The sequence below is a fragment of the Malurus melanocephalus genome, unplaced genomic scaffold, assembly GCF_030028575.1.
Source record: "Malurus melanocephalus ecotype Western Australia unplaced genomic scaffold, MMel_1.1 scaffold_435, whole genome shotgun sequence".
NCBI lineage: Eukaryota > Metazoa > Chordata > Aves > Passeriformes > Maluridae > Malurus > Malurus melanocephalus.
This window is the reverse complement of record NW_026623667.1, coordinates 289,341-308,531: the sequence shown is the minus strand read 5'-3', so window position 1 is coordinate 308,531 and position 19,191 is coordinate 289,341. Positions and strand designations below refer to the sequence as shown.

Here is a 19,191-nt window from a genome sequence, read left to right as displayed (position 1 = left end):
AACTCCAAACCAAAGGAGAAGCAACCTGTTGCTCAAATAGAGCCAAGAGCAGAGAACAGAAGTGGGTGGTGGCATGTGTTCAGAAAACAGTAACATTAGCAAGCCAGAGGCTCCACATGAAAGAAACTTCTCCCCATGCTCCAGCATGTTTTTTTCAGACTGAGCAGCAGACGTGCAGTTATTTTCAGCCTTTCTATCAGACAGAAAAAAATTCTTTTCAAAATGAAGCACTAGGCAGCAACTTTGCTTATCTCCTCAGTACTCCTGAACATATCCATGGGGGAGAGAATCACCCTGCAGGGCTACGTGTGTCAGGAAGAATAGCAGAGGAAATAGCAAAAGGAAGACAGCCATGCTTTTTATTTCTTCACAAGAAAAGGTGAGCTCTTCACACCTATACAGCAAACATATATTGTAACAATGTATATCATTAGATTTAGAAAACCTAAAAAATTCTTGTTCTAACATTTTTTGCTGTTCCCACCAAAGACAAGAAACTAGTAGCTTATTTTAAAATTGGAACAATTCAAACAATATTGACTTATGACAGGTACCAATCATGTCCCATTCAGAGATTTCAGAGTTCTTAAATAATAAWGGAGAAAGCTAAGCTAATACAGGAAGTTTCCTCCCAACTTGCATCATCTTACATAAACACCTTTTCTCCTTAGAATTCAAGTAAGCAGAACTTGACAGTACTCAGCTCCTGGGCTGTGACTTGTCACAGATGGAAAGGAACACGTGTAATAGTGTCCCTACACATTGCCTGCTATCAGAAAATAAGGGCCATCAGGAAAAAACATGTACTGTGTACACCTGGTACTCTGTCCATGGGCTMCAGCACAGCCCCAATAAGCAAATCCTCCTCCCTCCCTCAGCTACCACAGACCAAGATTTGAATTACAGTTTGTTTGCTAATTCCCAAAGGTCATGAACTAACAAAGAATTGCTTCACATTAATACTAATGCCTAAGAACATTGTGCTGTCTAGGTAGGAGTAAACAGCACAGGGCATCTTGTATAAAATTTCTAYACACAGAAAGATGCATTTTCCATCCTTAAAGCAGACAACTGCCTCCAGAGACAAATTTCAGGAGCTGCATCCACAAGACTGATCACAGCCAGCTTACCTCCATCATCCAGGGGCCKTTTCTGCACTCCATAACCGTAGACTGAAGGGTCCACGAGTGTTGTAGAATTATTCAAGTGAGGAATATCTCCAATTTTAGCAGCAATCTATAARAGCAGGATAAAAGCATGATCAGCATAGCTGAAGTTTCAGCCACCACAGCTAAACACTCTTTCTCCCAATAAAGCATTGACCCCAGACCAATCTTCTCTCGGGTATTTACTGTATAGGTGGATTGGTAACAAGGTGCTTCATTTGTAAAGTAAACAATTTTCTGCTTGCTTTTAATATTTGCTTAATTATGACCACATTCATCCAGTTCCTCTTCCTGATCACAAGTAGACATTTACTCCCTGGAACATTATATTCAGGATTATTTGCTCAATGGATAGCTGACAGGCTAAATCTTGCCAAGCAAAGGGCTCAAACTAACCCACCAACTCTGCCCTGGAGAAGCTGCCACCAGCAGAGCTGTGTGGGAGGACATGTGCTTCCTSCTGCATCGGTGCAGATCCAGGCACACTCACACATCCGTGGGGGAGCAGAGGGAGAGAGTGAAAATACACAGCACAAGGACAGGTYTGGGAACTCCCTGTCAAAGAGACTGGATCTCTCTGTTTACTGGGTGAGGAATAAGCCAGTGGGCAAACTATCAGTCCAGAACGAGTTTCCATTTCCTGCAGTAGTCAGCACTGCACAAACACAACTAACACTGCCTGTGCTTCTGCTTCCAACCCTTCCAGAGGTGGAACTGCCATTCCCTGCTGAGCCAGGATACAAGGAGTTTATTTACAGGAAAAAGGAGACAGTCAGGTATCACAGCAAGGGGACTAAGGTAACCAAATAAACCAGATGAGACACACACCTAAACATCACTGTGCAGGTGGGTGCTGACAACACGAGCTCTTCCAGCTGCTCTCTGAGCTAACTGGTGAAAACCCAGCCTAGAAACACAAAGGTGCATTCCCTGGGTGCTGCACCCCAGTTAACATCCCCATGGACAGGCAAACCACAGTCTCACAGCTCCCCTTGCCTACATAAAGTATTTTWCTGTAATAAGCAAGCACAAAACAAAGTAGTTACAGAACAAACACAAAGTACACTGTATTCTACAGCATTTACTGCCTTTTAGAGCAGAAAGAAAACTAYTGAATAGAATCTTTACTAAGAGACTGATCTCACTCCATTATAACTGGATTTCACCAGAGAATAAGCAACAGGAGCAGATGAAAGAGCATTTTACACAGATATGTTTTAAATGACCAACATACCTAAAGGTTTCTAAAATTTGTGTTTCACTGAAACAGAAAGACATCACAGTAACTGGTTGTTGACATTATCTTCTGCTGCAGTGAATAAACAACTGCCCAAGATTCAGAACCACAGAGTACTGAAAAAAGCTATTATAAAATATCTTGAAAGATTGAGGGCACTGCTTTTAGAAAGAGAATAGGAAACATTCTGTTTAATGCCTTGCATGAAAAGAGCTACAAGTTTAGACCATTTTCTCCTTATAGCCCATTCTGTCCTGTCTCCTTTTAGAAAGTCAACAACTTTGTTGTGTCAGAAATGCCAGAACTAGAGAATAAAATCTTCCTCTGGGACCAGCTGTGATCCTGTAGCGAAGCTTTCATGAAAAGCACTTTGTACATCAACATCTCCAATAAGCCCYCAGAAAGCTGGTTCTGGAAGCATTAACACATCTTGTCCTCTCCACGAGGGAGTGCCAGGTGATGCTTTACTTTTTTGTTAAATGCTGTACAGCACTCATGGATTCAGCTTTTTACCCACATGATTTCTCCTCATGTTTGGGACGCAGAGAATTTTAACAAAATACAAACAGCAAAGATGTTTTCTGAGTACTTCAACGTTGAAATATAAATTTAAAAATACATTTTACAACAATCTATTAACATCTTTCATACAGTGACTTACAACAYGGACCAAAAGGACCAGTGTCAGGTATAACATACATGTTTTGGGACATTTGGTTTTAACATCTTCTTCATGAACCCTGTCAGCAGTTATCTACCATAACTTAAAAGTTATGGATGATAGTTTAAAGGTGAAATCATTCACCAGACACTCCAGGAGAAGAAGAACCTGGTTTGTGGATAGCAGAAGCTGTCTTAGGAAAGAAAGTAAGCCTGAAGTACCAAGGTGCTCTGGACCAACTCACGGGCACCAAGGCTGTCCACTCCCAGCTCAGGGGAGCTCTGTGAACCCCTGCTCATACTCATCACATATTGATCACCCTGGCACAGAAACCTCCCAGTAAAGGGCAAACCAAGAGTTTTAAAGCAATTTTTACATGATCASCTTTTGGGATATTTTCCTCTTTTCCCTCCTCCCCTCTCCTTTATTTAAACTTGTACCCTTATCTCGAAAGCTGCCACTGGATTACAGGCAGACAACGGTGCCACAGCAGGAAAAAACACCCTGCAAAATTAAGAGCTGAGCTTTTAAGTACACGTAGCAGCTAAAATACATTTTAACATCTCACGTTCARCTTAAAATGGGAAGCTCATTTTTTATGACAGGTTGAGCAGGGAGGTAAGCATAAAAATTAGGACATGGCAAAAGTAAGCAGACCCAGCCCTTATCTGCCTAAATGACCTTGAGTAATGTACTGCAGTTAGCCACTGCTTTTGTTCTGCTTTATGTCAGCCTTAGGTTTTTTTTCTCCTTTTTTTCCCCCCTTAACCCAAATGCATCCATTTTATGCTCTGGAAAAAAAGCATCACTGTTTCTGCACTTAAATCCCCCAAAATAAAGCTCTCCAACAAAGACTTCAAAGGACACAACACAAGCCTCAGCTACAAATTGCAATGGTAAAGCCAAGAAAAACAAATTAATCGACAGAGCTGTCTGAGGGATACAAGTTTCCCTGTATCTTGCACTGCTGTTCTCCTATACCTTTAACAGCCAAAAAAAAAAATCACAATCCAAAATACAAAGCAATACAAAATAATTTCTAAATATGAAGCTTTCTTGCTAGGCAAGCTCAAACATCAATGTTTGCAGAATTCAGCTTTCAAGAGAACAGGCCCAGCTTCTAGGAAAAACCTCTCCATGGTGCCCTGCAAAGAACAGCAATAGATAAAATCACCAATTCTAGGTATTAGCAGGGTAAAAAAAAAACAATAAGGCACTGTCATCTGACCCTTCAGACTATTCTGGTGCTTGTGCTGCTCCTCCCATTCACTCAGCAGAACACTTGAGCTGGGGTGACAGACATTTCTCCAGAGCTCTGTAGAARGCAATAAAACCATCCACAACCATTTAAGGTTCAAGTCATAGGTGGTTTTCCCAAATACCTGGGTAATTGGCAAAACCTAAATCTATTTGAGGATGGCCTGAAAAAGGACTTTGCAAGGGGATAAAGAAAAGTTTGTCCAAGACCCCTGCATCACCATGGAAATTAGAAGTTAGAGCTTGATATAGAAAGAGATTTCAAACATGCAGACTGTTGATCTCAGTCTCAGGATATTCATCCACTTTTGAGGTAGCCAGGATGGCACACCACAGGCTCACCAAGCCTCAGCCTTTCCTCTCCACAGCACTCCCAGAGCACCCAGCAAGATGCTGGTTGGTCAGTAAGAACCAAACTTCAGGATAGTCTGAGAGAAATTAATTTTAAAGTACATTCATTTCAAAGTACAAGCAGTTCTGCTTATTACTCAAAAGGCAAGCAAACACTTTCTCTCTCCTCCTCACCCCAAAATGCCATAGAAAAACCACCCAGCCTGGGAGCAGCTGGACAGATCAGTCCCCACCTAAGAGCCACCAATCCACTTGAGTTGTGGTGCAGAAGATGCAGGACAAACCACCTCAAAGTCCCAGCACTGCCTTGACAAAGTAATTATTCATAAATCAGACCACAAAAAAATCCAGGCAAGGCCAGCACAAACACTGGCAATGTAAAGTAATTTCTTTCAAAGTAAGTTCTTTCARAAATATTCCAGGTTTCCTATTCTTATGTCATTTCACATCCCAATGGCTCTGAGGAATGCAGTTACTTTCCTTTAATCATGAAAGTCTTCCTTGTCCTGAATTGTTTCGATATTCATAACCAAGAATTGTATTTCACAGCCTGATTATAATGTTATGGCTYTCATGAGAATTGAATTTAGTAAATTTGATTACTGGTCTTACGTGTGACGTGAAACCTTGAAAGATTGAAAACATCAAGTCAAGGATGATCAACCCACAAAGTAAGAACTATRAATGAATTTCTTCTTCTGCTTTCTCATTCCCTTAAAGCAAAAGGAATACTCCAAACAGGCCAAAACCAGAATAAAAACTGAGATCTATGTGCCAGATAATATAGCTCAGACAAATACAACATTAAATACCTTTGGTGAAAGCTCTGCCATCACCTCCAGAGAAATATTAAATGTAGCAGCCTTTTCCCATCTGATTCTCAGTCAGAAAGTTCCACCACAGATTGCTTGGGTGGTGAGGCAAATATCCATCCCCTGAGCAATCAGGAGCATTTTCAGTGACAATTTAGCTCTGTGCAAGACAGGACCACCTGCTGTCTTACACAGCCTCTACAGAACAAGATTAAATCAAGTACTTTCACAGTGGAAGGGAATATTTTAGCACTCCAGCAGCTTTTTTCATCCCACAAAACACTAATGGAAAAAAATCATATTCAACAGGCAGCAAACAACTCACTGCACAAAAATGTAGGACACTGTGCTCCCACAAACACGTGCAGAGCTCACATTTCCCAACACACTTGTTCCCAGTGTGAAAAGACAGCCAGAAGGTTGCTGCTGGAATCTCCTGGTTCAGATTAACTCAAGCTGGAGGCCCATGGAAACCCAGCTTGAGTACAGAATAATCACAGCAAATATAATAATGAACCTAAGAACAACAAAATCAAGTGATCACAACCAGGGCACAGAATTATCTACTATTTATTATTCCATCCCCCTCATGTGTGGGCTGGGGCTCCACAGACTGACCCTACAAATATGATGACAGCAACAGGCAGCTCCAGTTCAGATCCATTTGTAAGTTAGARCTGTGTTTGAGCCCAGGATCATCAGAGGCATCACACTTTAACCTGTTACTGATCACATGAGCGGTACACACAGCAGCACCTTCAACACAAAAGGGTTTGGGGTGTAAGAGACCTCAAAAATCATGTCATTCCACCCCCTGCCATCAGCAGAGGCACCTTCCACTATCCCAGGTTGCTCCAAGTCTTGTCCAGCCTYGCCTTGGACACTTCCAGGGATGCAACAGCCACAGCTTCTCTGGGTACCCTGTGCCAGGRCATCACCACTGTCACAGGGAACSATTCMTTCCTAATATCTAACCTAAATGTCCCCTCTTTCCRTTTGAACCCATTCCCCCCTTGTCCTGTCACTACAGTTCCTGATGAAGAGCTCTCTCCAGCCTTCCTGCAGCCCTTTCAGATCCTGGAAGTGGCTGTGATSTCTCCATACAACCTTCTCTTCCCCAGGCTGAACAGCCCCAGCTCTCTCAGTCTGTCTCCAGAGGGCACGTGCTCCAGCCCCCTTACCAACTTCAYAGCCTCCTCTGGACTTGAAACACCCACCAAATCATTTCAACAACCTGCACCTCACCAGGAAATAATTATTTTCTTTTACATGAATGGATTATTCTACTGCTAACAGGTGGTAGCATTATCAGATATTTAAAAAGATGTTTTTGCAATGAGAGGCCTTCAGTTAAGAGACAACCAGGTCAAGACAAACACTTCTGCAACACCTCTCAACTTAACTTCATCAAGCACATAACCCTGTCTGGGTGTTCAGACATCCCACAATCAAGGCCACAGCACTTTCTCRGTGACTGAAAGAAGCAAGGCCTGGCTCACCCAGCAGCAGCTCACCCCACCATGTCCAGAGAGAGAAATCAATGGCCCCAGAGCAGCTCCTGTTGTCCTGGGAAGTGCAGGGGGTGGATCCACAACACCAAATTCCTCTGTGCAGGTCACTGCAGACCACACAGAACACGGACTGGCTGCCACACTGATTCCCAGGTGAGCTGAGAGAGCATCTCAGTTCCATCAGAGAGAGCATCTGAGAGTCCAGCTTAGTTTCTTCAGAAGTTTGTCAGTGAAATGACAGAGTCTGGGCAACAGAAGGAAATTTCTCCCACCTGGCTTGTAAAACTGGAGAGAATAAAGTCAGGGTCTTTGGGCACCACTGGGTTCTGGTCCTGGCATTCAGCTGTGTTACAGCTCCTGAAGKTGCAGTTACTAAGCACAAGTGCAACCTGTTCAGAGCTGAACAAACACCTGCGACAGACATGGAACACGAGATGTGAAAAAGAACCACAGCATCCGTGCTGMGAGCAGCAGCTTCTTGTTCTGCAGCCACTTTCCACAAACTGAGGAGCACACAAGCACCTGCAATACCCAGTGCTGAAGATGAGGTGTGGATTCCTGCAGGTCTGGGCACTTTCAGTGAAACTTCTCATTTGAGCACTGTGTAAGCTCATGGATTCCTCTGGGGAGCACCTTGCTCCCTCTCCCTCTATCCCTGGAGAGAATGCCAAGCTCCTGCCCTGCCAAGGTTTGTATTCACAGAATCAATTAGCTTGGAAAAGACCTCTGAGGTCATCAAGTCCAACCTATGACTGACCACAACTGTGTTAAGCAGACCATGGCACTGAGAGCCCAAATCCAGTGTTCCCTTAAACACCTCCAGGGATGGCGACTCCACCACCTCCCTGGGCAACCCATTCTAATGTTTAATCACCCGTCCTGTGAAGAAATTCCTACCAATGTCCAACCTAAAYCTCCCCTAGCATACTTTAAAACTGAGTGCTCTGGTCTTGTCACTGCTTGCCTGGAAGAAGAGCCCGACTCCCTCCTTTCAGGCAGTTGTAGATGGTTATCAAATCCCCCTCATGAGCCTTCTCTTCTCCAGGCTGTCTCCCCAACTCCCTCAGCCGCTCTTCAYAGGACATGCACTCCAGACCCTTCCCCAGCTTCGCTGACATTCTCTGCCTGATCTATCRCTCAGCCCCACGCACAATGCCACGTCTGACACATGAATTAGCMCCAGCTCACACCCACCCAGTGCCCAGGGTCAGACGGCTGCGGGCCGCTCCCCCTCGCACAGCAGCGCTGCTGCCCTGTCATCACCACGACTGCGACTGTCAGAGCCCCGCCGCCTCCTCAAGGCACAGTCCCCGGGCTCTGGCCGCTCGGCAGACGGGCAGAGGGGCAGTGAGGCCGCGGCCCTGCCCCACCTCAGCCCCGCGGCCTAGCGGCGCCCCGCGGCCTCCTCCCACCCGCCCCCGGCCCGTCGGCCGGCGCCTCACCTGCCGGACGCGGTGCAGAGCGTCTACAAAACCCTCGGGCTTGATTCCCACGGGCGCCGCGCTCTGGCTCTGCCCCTGCGCCAGCTCCGCCATGGCCCGCGCCCGTCCCGCCGCTCCGCCCGGGGCCCGCGCCCGGAAAGGGAAGGAGCCCCCCGCTTCCGCCGGAAGTGCCCCGGAGGGGCGGGGCCCTGGGGGCTCGCGCCGAGGGGCGGGGCCGCTCGCGCGCGGCGGGGCGGGGATGGGAGGGGGGCGAGGGGCGGGGCCAACTCAGGCCACGCCCCCTCCCGGGACCCCGCGCCCGCCCCCGGGACCCGACGGGGACACGGCCGGGAATGGCAGCGCCGCTGTCCCGGAGCCTGCTCTGATCCTGCCGTCCCATCTCCGCCTGTGCCGGCCCGTCCCATCCCATATCCGCCTGTGCCACCCCATCCGCACCTGTGCCATCCCATTTCCGTCCCCTCCCCGCCTGTGCCAGCCCGCCCCATCCCATCTCTGCCTGTGCCAGCCCATCCCATCTCATCTCCGCCTCTGCCATCCCATGCCATGCCATGCCATGCCATGCCATGCCATCCCATCCCATCCCATCCCATCCCATCCGCACCTGGGCCATCCCATCTCCGCCTGTGGGGCACCCCATCTGCACTTGTTCTATCCCATCTCCGCCTGTTCTATCCCATCCCTGCCCGTGCCACCTCATCCCTACCTGTGGCCATCCTCTACCTGCTCATGCAATCCTGTCCTGTCTCGGCCATCCCATTCCTGCCATCCTGGGCCGACCCATTCCAGGTTGTGCCATCCCATTTGTGCCATCCTGGGTCGTTCCCATTCCAGGTTGTGCCATCCCATTCCTGCCATCCCAGTCCATCCCATTCCAGGTTGTGCCATCCCATTCCTGCCATCCCAGTCCATCCCATTCCAGGTTGTGCCATCCCATTCCAGGTTGTGCCATCCCATTCCTGCCATCCCAGTCCATCCCATTCCAGGTTGTACCATCCCATTCCATCCCTGCACTTCCCACCAGAACCATCATTTAACCCCTCCGTGGGAGCGCATCACCCACAGTGCCCATTTCCTGCCTGATTTGATCCACGTGTTTGAGGACCATGTGGCCATGGTTGGACACTGCTGTGGTGTTGGGGACACTTTTCTGTGCWTGGAGTGCTCTGGGGAGCTCTGCAAGAGCTGGAGCTCTGGAGGTGCCCACACATCCCCACCAAGACCCCAGCTCTGGTCCAGCCCCACTCACATCGCTCCTGACACAGTAAAGCAGAAGGAGACTCTGGGATGATGCAAGGACCAGTCAGTCAAGGATTAATGCAAAGAATATGCAAAGCTTGTTCCTTGAGCAGGGCTCTGCACAGCCCTTCCTGCTGCTTTTTGTGAGCGTCATTTTTAGGTGACACCTCCCAAAATGCASCCTGCACCCAGCTCTGGATTGCATAGGTTTGCACACTGAGCCTGGAATAGTCTGAGGTTCACGGATCCCAGAGCCCAATTCCCAAAGCCCCCGTAAGAGTTGATTTTTGGCAGCCTCAAGCCCCTGRCAAGAGGTGGAGGAGCCTCCCTGGCACTGGGCAGCACCAGAGCTGAGGGACCAGGCTGCTGGGAGGGTGACAGCAGAGAAGAAGACATCAGGCAACGATTGAAAAGAGAGAAATTACAGGCCTTAAACACTTCCAGAAACAAATTTCTGATGTAAATCTTCCTTTTGAGTAATAAAAAAAAAAAGCAAGGGAGTGATTCTACGCCTCCATCCCCCAGCTCCCCCCGCCCGAGACACACACACACACACACCTTCGCACACACACGCGCTGAAATTAGTTGTGACAGCTGAAATTCTCTGCTCGTCGGACGCTGTTTGACAGGGTACTTAAAAAAGGAGGAGGGAAGGGAAAAAAAAAAAAGGAGGAGAAGAAGAAAAGGGAAAGTGGTTTGGTGTCGCACGGGGGAGATGGAGGGGGGTGATGTGGTGGGGGGTTTCAAGTGATACAAGACACATAATTCAGGCTTCTTGGATTGCAAAAGCTCCTCTTACCTAAAGGGCCTGCTGCCTTTATTTTTATCCAAATGGCTCAATTACTGCAAAGCCCCACAGAGAAAATTATGGATGTTTGCCTCTATTTTTCTCCCCTTGTCTCGACAACTGTAGATATTTTGTTTTCCTTCTTTCCATCTCTTTTTTTTTCTGGTTTTTGTTTTTTGTTTTTTTTTCTCCCTTTTGGTGGTGGTGCTTGTGGGGGGTAGAAGGTGGCTGGGAATGAGGTTGGGGTATGGATGGGGAGTTGTGGGGGCCCAGGGTGAGGGGTGCAGTGCTGGCACGTGGTGGCCCTGCCACCATCACTCACCTTGGTCCTCTCTCCATCTCCCCTGTGTCACCTCACACCTTTGGCTCCTCAACTCCCCTTTGTCCCCATATCCCCCACTCTTCTCCCTTCCTCCATCCCTCTCTCCTTCTCTTCTCCCCCACCTCCCTCCTCTCCTTCCCCCTACTCTCCTCCCCACCACCCCCTCCCTGTGCCTCTCAAAGCCACCATAATAGCAGCTTGTTTGGCACTTCACTTGGTCTCAATGAGAAAATTCCCCTCTCTCCCTCTTTTTGCCTTCGTTATTTCCAAACCCTGCAATAGCTCCTTTGCTCAGGGCTGCGGGAAGTGCCCATTTTTCAACATTTTTCTTTGGCTTATGTTTGTCATCCTCTGAATTACCGCACCAGGGAGTCCAGTCAGCCCGACACCGGGCCCTGCTATTCACGCCTCTCCTGCTCCTTGAGATCATGTAGGGAGAAATTAGTTATTTATTTCGAGCACCACTGCAATGCACTTCCCCACACAAGTGTTTGTTTTGATCCCCTGCTGGAAAAGGAGGCTCCACGGGGAGCGACGGCTGCGGTGGGAGATGCGGTGAGGGCAGGGCAGGGTGTGGGAAGAGCCAGGGATTCCCGGGAAAGCTGTGGACGTGGAGACCCCCAGCATGGTCCCCACTGTGCTGAGATGCTCCTCTGCAGGTCCTGGCAGTTTCCAGGTGATCTTGTTGCATCAGGAAAGCTGTCTGTGGTTTTATCTCTGGGTCAGATATTCCATGGTGAGGACCTGAGGCCACCTAGCACTGGGGGATCATCCCACCCCAAGGTGGCCATGACTGTACCAGGCAGGGTGAGCCAGGAATCTTTGCCAAAAGCTGAAAGATTGCGCGGATTTTGTGGCTAGGGGAAGAAACCCTGCTCAGGTACAGCCCATGGCTGCTGGACCCCGGCTGCTGTCCTCCCCACCCCACCCCACAGAGTGACAGTGGCAGCAAGGGCAGCACTGACTGGGAAACATCCTCCAGCCCCAAACGGTGATGGGGAGGCACTGCCTGTCCTTGGGGGTTGTGATCCACCTCCCCTCCTCCCTGTGCCAAGATCAGGAGCCAGTGAGCCAGTCCCAGGGCAGTGGTGCTGTTGCAGAGCAGGMTGGCATCGCTGTGGCTCCATAGCCAGGGGGCTGCAATGCTCCTGAGCCCTTTTCTTGTGGAGATGCCACAGCCAGGCACAGCCAGGCACTGGCACCAGCCCTGGCACCAGCAGGCGGCCGGGAAGGGGCCCAGAGAGCTGCAGCTTTAAAGAAAGAAGAGGAGCAGCAGGGGGAAGAAAATGCAAAATTGGCCCAGTGGGTAGACCTGCTATTTAAGTGCAGTTGAGAAAGGAGCGRGAGGAATTACAGGAGAAATGATAGTGCCCTGACAGCTGCCATTTCCCACCGCCAGTCTCCCCTAATGGAGTCCTAATGTAGTGGTGGGCTCTTCGCTGACAGCCCAGCCCGACACGGGGCTCGTCTTTGTSCTGGTGACAGATGGGACAGTCCGGCGACAAACCTGTAATCCTCTGATTCCTGCCGCCGCTGGCTCAGCTTAACCCCTTCTTCCCCCCGCACCCGCTTTCTGCCAGGTGTATGGCTGCTGTGGGGTCCGACCTGCCCGCGGGCGGTGTCCGTTCTGGCAGCAAAGCGAGGGRWTGGGAATGGGATTKGGATTGGGAATGGGGTCGGGAYTGGCAGGCAGCCGCCTGCGGTTCCCTCCGCATCGCGGGGCTGGGGCAGCGCGGCAGAGGCTCAGCCTGGTCACAGAGCCGGTTCCAGCAGCACAGCTCTCTGTGGGTGCCTCGGATTCTGCTCTGTCCCCTTCCCTGTGCCGCTCTGCCCCGCTCCAGTGACAATTGACTGGGCAGGTGGGCACGGGTGGGTGCGCTCGGTGCCTGTCGGGATGGCTCTGGGCTGCCCCCAGCATCAGGAACTGCTTCTGAACCTCCAACCCTTCTCAAATTAGCCCCAAAGCAGGCTGTGATTAGGTAGTTTGAATCTGAAAGGTGTGACAGTCCCGCTGCCCCCAGACTAGGCTGCCGTGGCTGTCCGCAGCTCCTGTCCTGCTCCCCGGGGTGACAGCAGGAAAAGCAGTCCGAGTTTTTCTGCAGAAAAATGAGTGCAGCGACTCCAAACACTTTTCAGTGTGCTGGGTCCCCTGGGAGGAAGAGAGGGAGATTAACCACCCTCTGATCACTTTTCCCATATCCCACAGTGCCCAGAGGATTCCTGGGGAGAGATTTTTTTGGATGCTTCTCCATGAGGCAAAGATCCGAGCCTCTCTGCCTCCTTTCCTGCATGAAGCAGCTCTCACTTGCATACTACCTGCCCTCCAACAAGCACCGGCTCTCCACCCGCTCTGGTGAAACCCCCTGGCACCCCTTTAAGCTGCAAGGGTGCTCTCTGCCGTCGACATGGGGCAGCCAGCTCTTCTGTCACAGAGCCATCAGCCCAGGAGCACAGCCACTGAGCTAAAAGTCGCCTGGCAGGGTGGTACATATCTCATTGCCCCCAAACTCCCATTCCACAGCAGCTGCCTGCTGCCTTCCTGCTGCTTTCCTGCTGTCTTCCTTCCCGGGAAGGAATGAGCAGCTAGAACAGAGTCCAGGCAGCTCTGCTGGGTGCATCTGCTCACCCTTCCTGCTAGAACAGAGTGCAGGCAGCTCTGCTGGGTGCATCTGCTCACCCTTCCTGCTAGAACAGAGTGCAGGCAGCTCTGCTGGGTGCATCTGCTCACCCTTCCTGCTGCAAAGTGATGGCTGAGCACAGCCCCGCTCCTCACTCTGTGACCATCCTCTCCAGTGATCCACACCTCGCCGAGACTGTGGGGTATAGAAACATCCCAATCCCATATCCCAGTCCCACCACACCCTGTAGAGCAGCTGAGACCCCTCAGGGCCGATCCTGGTGGGTGCTGTGGGTTCCCATCGCCCTGGGGTCGCTGGGGAGCCGCGGTCCTGGCAGCGTCAGACCCTCCTTGGCAGGAAAGCGCAATGCAGCGTGCGCGGGTCCTCGGCACAATTAGCCAACAAGTGGCTGTTTTGTGAGGGATTGTTGCTGATGTGTTTTAAGTGGCYTTCTGAGTGGAAAATGTGAGGCGCTGGAGAGGCCAGCAGACAAAGAGGGGGATGCATTAGGTTTTATTGGTCTGCTTCGCGCACATCTGACATCACTCCACGGAGCAAGTTCTGCCTGGCTTTAGGGAAAATGAAAAATAAAGCAAGAAAAAAGGGGCCGAGGGTACAGGGGCGGGGGGGAGCGCCAGTGATTCAAGCAGGCAAGTGGGGGCTTAATAGCAGGAGACACTGGAGCAAACTGTGTCAACCAGATGGGACCCGGGTGCCGCGGGAGGAGAGGGGAATTAGCCAACCCGCGCTTTGTTCCCGCAGAAAGCGCGGCCCTCTCCCCCCAGGAGCTGCCTACATGTGATATAATACAGCCCCTTTCAGCCGCTAAGCTGGCCAAGGACAAAAGTCACCGATAAATAGCGAGAGGGCGAGGCTGAAAGCAAAAGGCAGAGTTGCCAAGAGCTCCCCGCTTTCTCCYCGGRCTGCCCGAGCTGCTGGGCATCTGCMMCTGCTGCCAGSRCRTGGGCATGGCCATGGAGGTGCTGGGGATGATGCTGTGGGATGAGGATGATGAGGAGGGGTTGTGGTGGTGTGGTGCCTTCAGCAGGGGTGGTATTGGAGCATTGTCCATGCGCTCTTTGCCTTGATTCCCCCAGCCAAGCCATAAAAGCAAGAGCCCTCACACCTCAGGCATCCCTCAGCGTGCACCAAGAAGGGCTGGAGGTTGTTGTCCCAGCCAGGTCTCTCACTGCTTGGGCTTTTTAAATTAATTTTCATCCTTTACTGTCACTTCCAGGCTCCTACAAAAACACGCCCAGCACCAGATTGAACAGTTCAAAAATTCCTTATCCAGGCCCAAACACCACGAGCAAGAACCAGATCCTCCAAAGCAGCCCCACCCCTGCTGGGTGCAGGATCTTTGAAGGCTGAAGCCATCCCAGCTCCTCARGTTTTGAACCCAAAGTCACCCCAACCCCTGTGCCCCAGTGCAGAGCTTGAGACCCACAAATGGGAGGAGGAGACCCCAAATATCTCCAGGCTGAACTGGCATCCCTGATTTTGGGTCTCCCTCCCCTCCCAATCCCTATAAATGACCCAGCCCTGCCAAGGATTAAACCAGCCATGGGGCTGCACAACCATGGGGATGGTTCCCCCCATCCCCTCCTTTCCCCAGAGGGATCTTCTCGCTCTTGCAGAAATATTGATCCAGATAAACCAGGGAGACACATCAGGTGCCCCGGGGAGGGTCAGGAGATCAGCGGCTCAGCTGGGCCCCCGCTGCCCACAGGGTCKGGCTGTGCTTGACCAGGATGGGCAAGGGGAGAACTGAGCTCCTCACGCCAYGGAGGGGGCCAGGGCCAAAGTGCTTTAGCCAAGGGGAGGTAAAACAAATCGATGAGGGGCCGCTGTGACACGCTGACCCCGGTGCTGAGGCACGGCTTTAACGCGTGACAGYAAATCTGGGCGGGGGGCTCGGAGGCAGATGGCTGGAGGGGGGAGGTGAGACAGGGCTCTTACCGGTGGGACAAGGCAAGGGYAGGAGCTCCCAAACTGAGCAGAGGCCGGCAAAACCCTCAGGRGAGGGAGAGGAGGTGGGAGAGGGGAGCTTGGATGCTGACATTGGGCCGGGAGATGCTCTGGATGCCCCTCACAGCCAAGAATCGCTCCCAGTGGTCCCTTCCTGCTGCTGCACCTGCCCTGGTCCAGACAGGAGCAGGGACACCTGGAGGCTTTCTCCGAACCCATTCCCACCCATCTGATGGGCAGCATCCCTTCTGAATGGAGGTCTCAGTTTCCAGCCCTCAGCTCCTCATTCCCACCTCCCATCTCTCACCCCCCGCCCCAGCCGGAGCAGAGGGCACGAAGGCACCAACGGCCGCGGATCCGGTTACCTGCGGCCAACAAAACCTACCTGTCCCTTCCCAGCCACTCCCCGCGCCCCCTCTCCGGGGGGACAGAGCAGCAGGACCCCCCTGGCCCTCCCCGAGCATCCCCAGCTCGCTGCCCTGCCACGATCGAGTGACCAGATGGACGCTGGGCTCACACCGCAGCCTCCTCTGTGGGTCCCTTGTCCCTCCCCGAGCCGGCTGAGCTTTGACGCTCTGTCCCCCCGGGGCAGCCTTTGTCAGGGGCGTGCAGAAGGGCCCCTGTGTCCCTGTGATCCCCGCCGGCCCCACGGCAGCGTGTCCCCGGCATAAAGCTGGCTTTCAGGGACCCGGCTTTGGGAAACTCCCGGGGAAGGAGCGAGGGAGCTTCTTGTTAAACGGGGAGACAAAGCCACCTTGTTAAGGGCTTTACAAAGGCCACCATCACCCCCTCGCCTGGGAAGCTCACCAGCGGCGACTCCCAACCTCACCGGGGGGATGGCTTTGCCTCGGAAAGATGGGAATATTTCCCGGCAGTGCTGTGCTGCAGCCCCGTGACCTGAGAGAGGAGCCCGGGGCTCCTCCTCTGCCCCCAGGAACCGCATCTCCGAAGGGAAACGGGAACCAAACGCTCATCCTGGGGAATTCCGTGGTTTTCCCATGAGTGSTCCAGTGTCCCTGCTGAGGGGACAWCGTCCAGRGCTAGGGAACACCATCTGCACARAATGACGTGATGCCGGGGARMRCAAGAGGATTTTCTGTYGCTCCTTYGGGAGGGGTGGTCCGGGGTYCCCTCSTGCACACCCCACAGATGGGAGATGGAGCCCCGAGAAGGGATGTGATATGGACACTCCCACAAGGCACAACCACACGAGACCTCCTGGCTTCCCTCTGTCAAAACATCATCTTTTTCACTTGCACGGACCCAGTGATCCATTTCTTTGCCCAAGAAAATGAAGTTTAGGCCAAAACCCAGCAGTCCTACAGATGCTCTGTCTCTCTGGGAATTTTCTCTTAAAACCCATCTATCCTTACTGACTTTTGCAGGAAAAATCCCTGTCCCCCAAGAAGCCCAGCCCTTGGCATGACGTTTTTGGAATCTGATGATCACTCAGCCTCTGATGGGCCCCCACCAAGCCCTTGGGCTCCCCATTTCACAGCCCACATCTGGGGKTTCCACACTCCATGGCCATGCCTGAGCCCCCAGGATGTGCTGCCCACACCTGTGCATTGTTCTCAGCTGTTCTTGGCAAKTCATGCTAAAATCCATGTGCATAATAAACCTTAAACCTGGTAATTACCTCTGCCTCCAGAGAAACGGGAAAATGGATTATGCTATGGGGATGCAGCAGGATGTGATAGCCAGGGCTGGCTGGTCAGCTCCAAAAACAGGACCCCCTGGGCCCAGAGCCCATCTGGGTGTGACACACAACAGGAAGGGCAAGGGAAGACCTGGCTCTGCAGCARTTCTGAGGGATGGGCAAAACAGGATAAATTCCAAGTGGGGAGTCCCACCAAGCAGCACAGAACCCAAACTAACAGCAAGGAGCTGCCACTCTTGCTTTTCCCTGCCTCTCACCCACACGTGCAGGTGGCACTTTGGGGGTCCTCATTTCTCTTGGCATCATCCCCACATCCTCCTCCTCCTCTCCCTGTGGAGAACACATCACCTTCTCCTTTTTGGCCCAGCAAATGCGAGCTGCTGTGTGGTGACACCGGGGGTGCCAGTCCTTCACCGGGAAGCCCCAGACGCAACTCTGTGCCCCATGGGGACAGGCTGGAGGCAGCTCTCCCTCCCCAGGACAGCAGCAAATTGAAGTGCTATATCTTTAAAGCAGCGAGTCTGCTCCTTGGCAGGGCTGGTGGCAGCGGGGAGAGCCAAAGGACACCTGCGGAGATCCCGTACAGCTGGGGAAGATTAGCCTTTTCCACTAGACAAGAGCCATTACCATGTTCCAATATACCATCACTTCCGCTAGGAGAGCCTGCAGATGAGATATCGATTGCAGTGACCCTGGACCAGCCCTTCCCCGCAGCCTGGCAGGGCGGCAGAGCAGCCCCAGGGCACAACCCGTGGTGCAAAGAGGGGGTGCAGGTTCCCAAAGGCATCCCCGGGGAGCTAAGGGTGGCAGGGRGCTGCCTCAGTGCTGGCTGAGATGGGTGATGCTGTGGGAGGATGTCCAGAAGAGCCTCAAAGCCCAGCAGTGACCCAGGTCCCATCTCTGGGCCCTTCCCAGTGCAGCTCTGCCCTGGCAATGGAGAGCCCCCAGCCCATGGTCACTGCTGACATCCAGGTGGGTTGCAGGAACAAGCCTGCCACCCTGAAAGCCCAAAGTATTTTCCCCAAAATGTCTCTGCTGGGGAGTTCCTGGTGGTTTAGAAGTTGTTCACCCACTGCCTTTCCCACCTGTCAGTCCCAGCCTCCAAAACACCTCCCTGAGGCACAACGGGGTGGAAGGACACCAGGAAACTGAGAAACCACCACATCTTGGGAGCTGGGAGAGAACAAGAAACTTCTGCTGACACACTTTGTTTGGGTTTTGCCTCCCAAATAAAAGACATCAGCTCCTCATTGCACCAAGTTCTTTCAAACTCCACTTTTCCACTGGAGACCTCTATCCCAGTCAGGGATGGGCACGGGAGGGAACTGTCACAGCTTCCAAGGCCACTTGTTGTCCTGTGGGCCAGCACGGCATCCATCCCTGGTGTGTGGGAGGGCAGCAGCTCTGTTCCCATCATTTTGTGGATGGTGCCCCAGGAGATAGCTCCTGAGGAGGTTCCAAAACCTTTCCCCCCACCTAAGAATGGGCTGGGGGATGAATAGGGCAGGCTCAACACAGGGAACAACCTGCTGACCACCAGCATGGACCTACAGCTGAAAGCACAATGGGATGGGGGAAATGGGGTGGCCCTGCAGAGCATCCCCCCTCCCCGTAGCCCACAGGGTTTGGACAGGCTCCACCAGCCCAGAAAACCATTTCTCTCCCCTTGTCTGACAGCCCTCTGCTGCTTTCTTCTCCCAAGATGGTCGCTGCCAGTAATAGCAGGGAAAGTCACATCCAAGCTGGGAAAATAACATGTTATTTTCCCARCTGTGATGTCAGAGCTTGTCACACTCGCTGGCTCGGCAGCTGGATGGGCAGGGCATGCCTGGACGTCCCCAAATGGCCACTTGGCCTGGCAGTTCCCTAAGGACTGCTAAAATGGGCTCCTTTTTGGTGGCAGCTCTGCTCCTGTACCCCAAATGTGTAGGGAAGCAGCTGGGATGGGGCAGCACTGGGTACCAGTCACTCTGCAGTCACTCTGGGTACCACGGGAAGCAGCACAGGGGTGCACCCCAGCCCCAGGGAGCATCTCTGCTCCTGTCCTGGGGACATCTCAAACCATGTCCTTCCCCACTCTCAGCGGTGCAGAGCAGCAGCACATGCTGAGTGTTTGCACGGTTAGGAAATGCGGTCCTTTCCTCTTTCCTTTCTCCCTGCTGT

At 52.1% G+C, this 19,191-nt stretch overlaps 1 protein-coding gene across 3 annotated transcripts in view; it reads right to left on the bottom strand.

Annotated features, from left to right (window-relative positions):
- FUBP3 (far upstream element binding protein 3) overlaps positions 1–8,592 on the bottom strand; it is a 38,566-nt gene extending 29,974 nt beyond the window's left edge. For all 3 annotated transcript variants that reach the window (XM_057380058.1, XM_057380060.1, XM_057380059.1), the window contains exons 1-2: positions 8,438–8,592; positions 1,131–1,236 (exon numbers count right to left, since the gene is read on the bottom strand). In XM_057380058.1, coding sequence (XP_057236041.1) covers positions 1,131–1,236; positions 8,438–8,530 — 199 coding nt within the window. In that variant the 5' untranslated portion in view covers positions 8,531–8,592. The remainder of the gene's footprint in view (positions 1–1,130; positions 1,237–8,437) is intronic.
- Between the last annotated feature and the right edge of the window lie 10,599 nt (positions 8,593–19,191).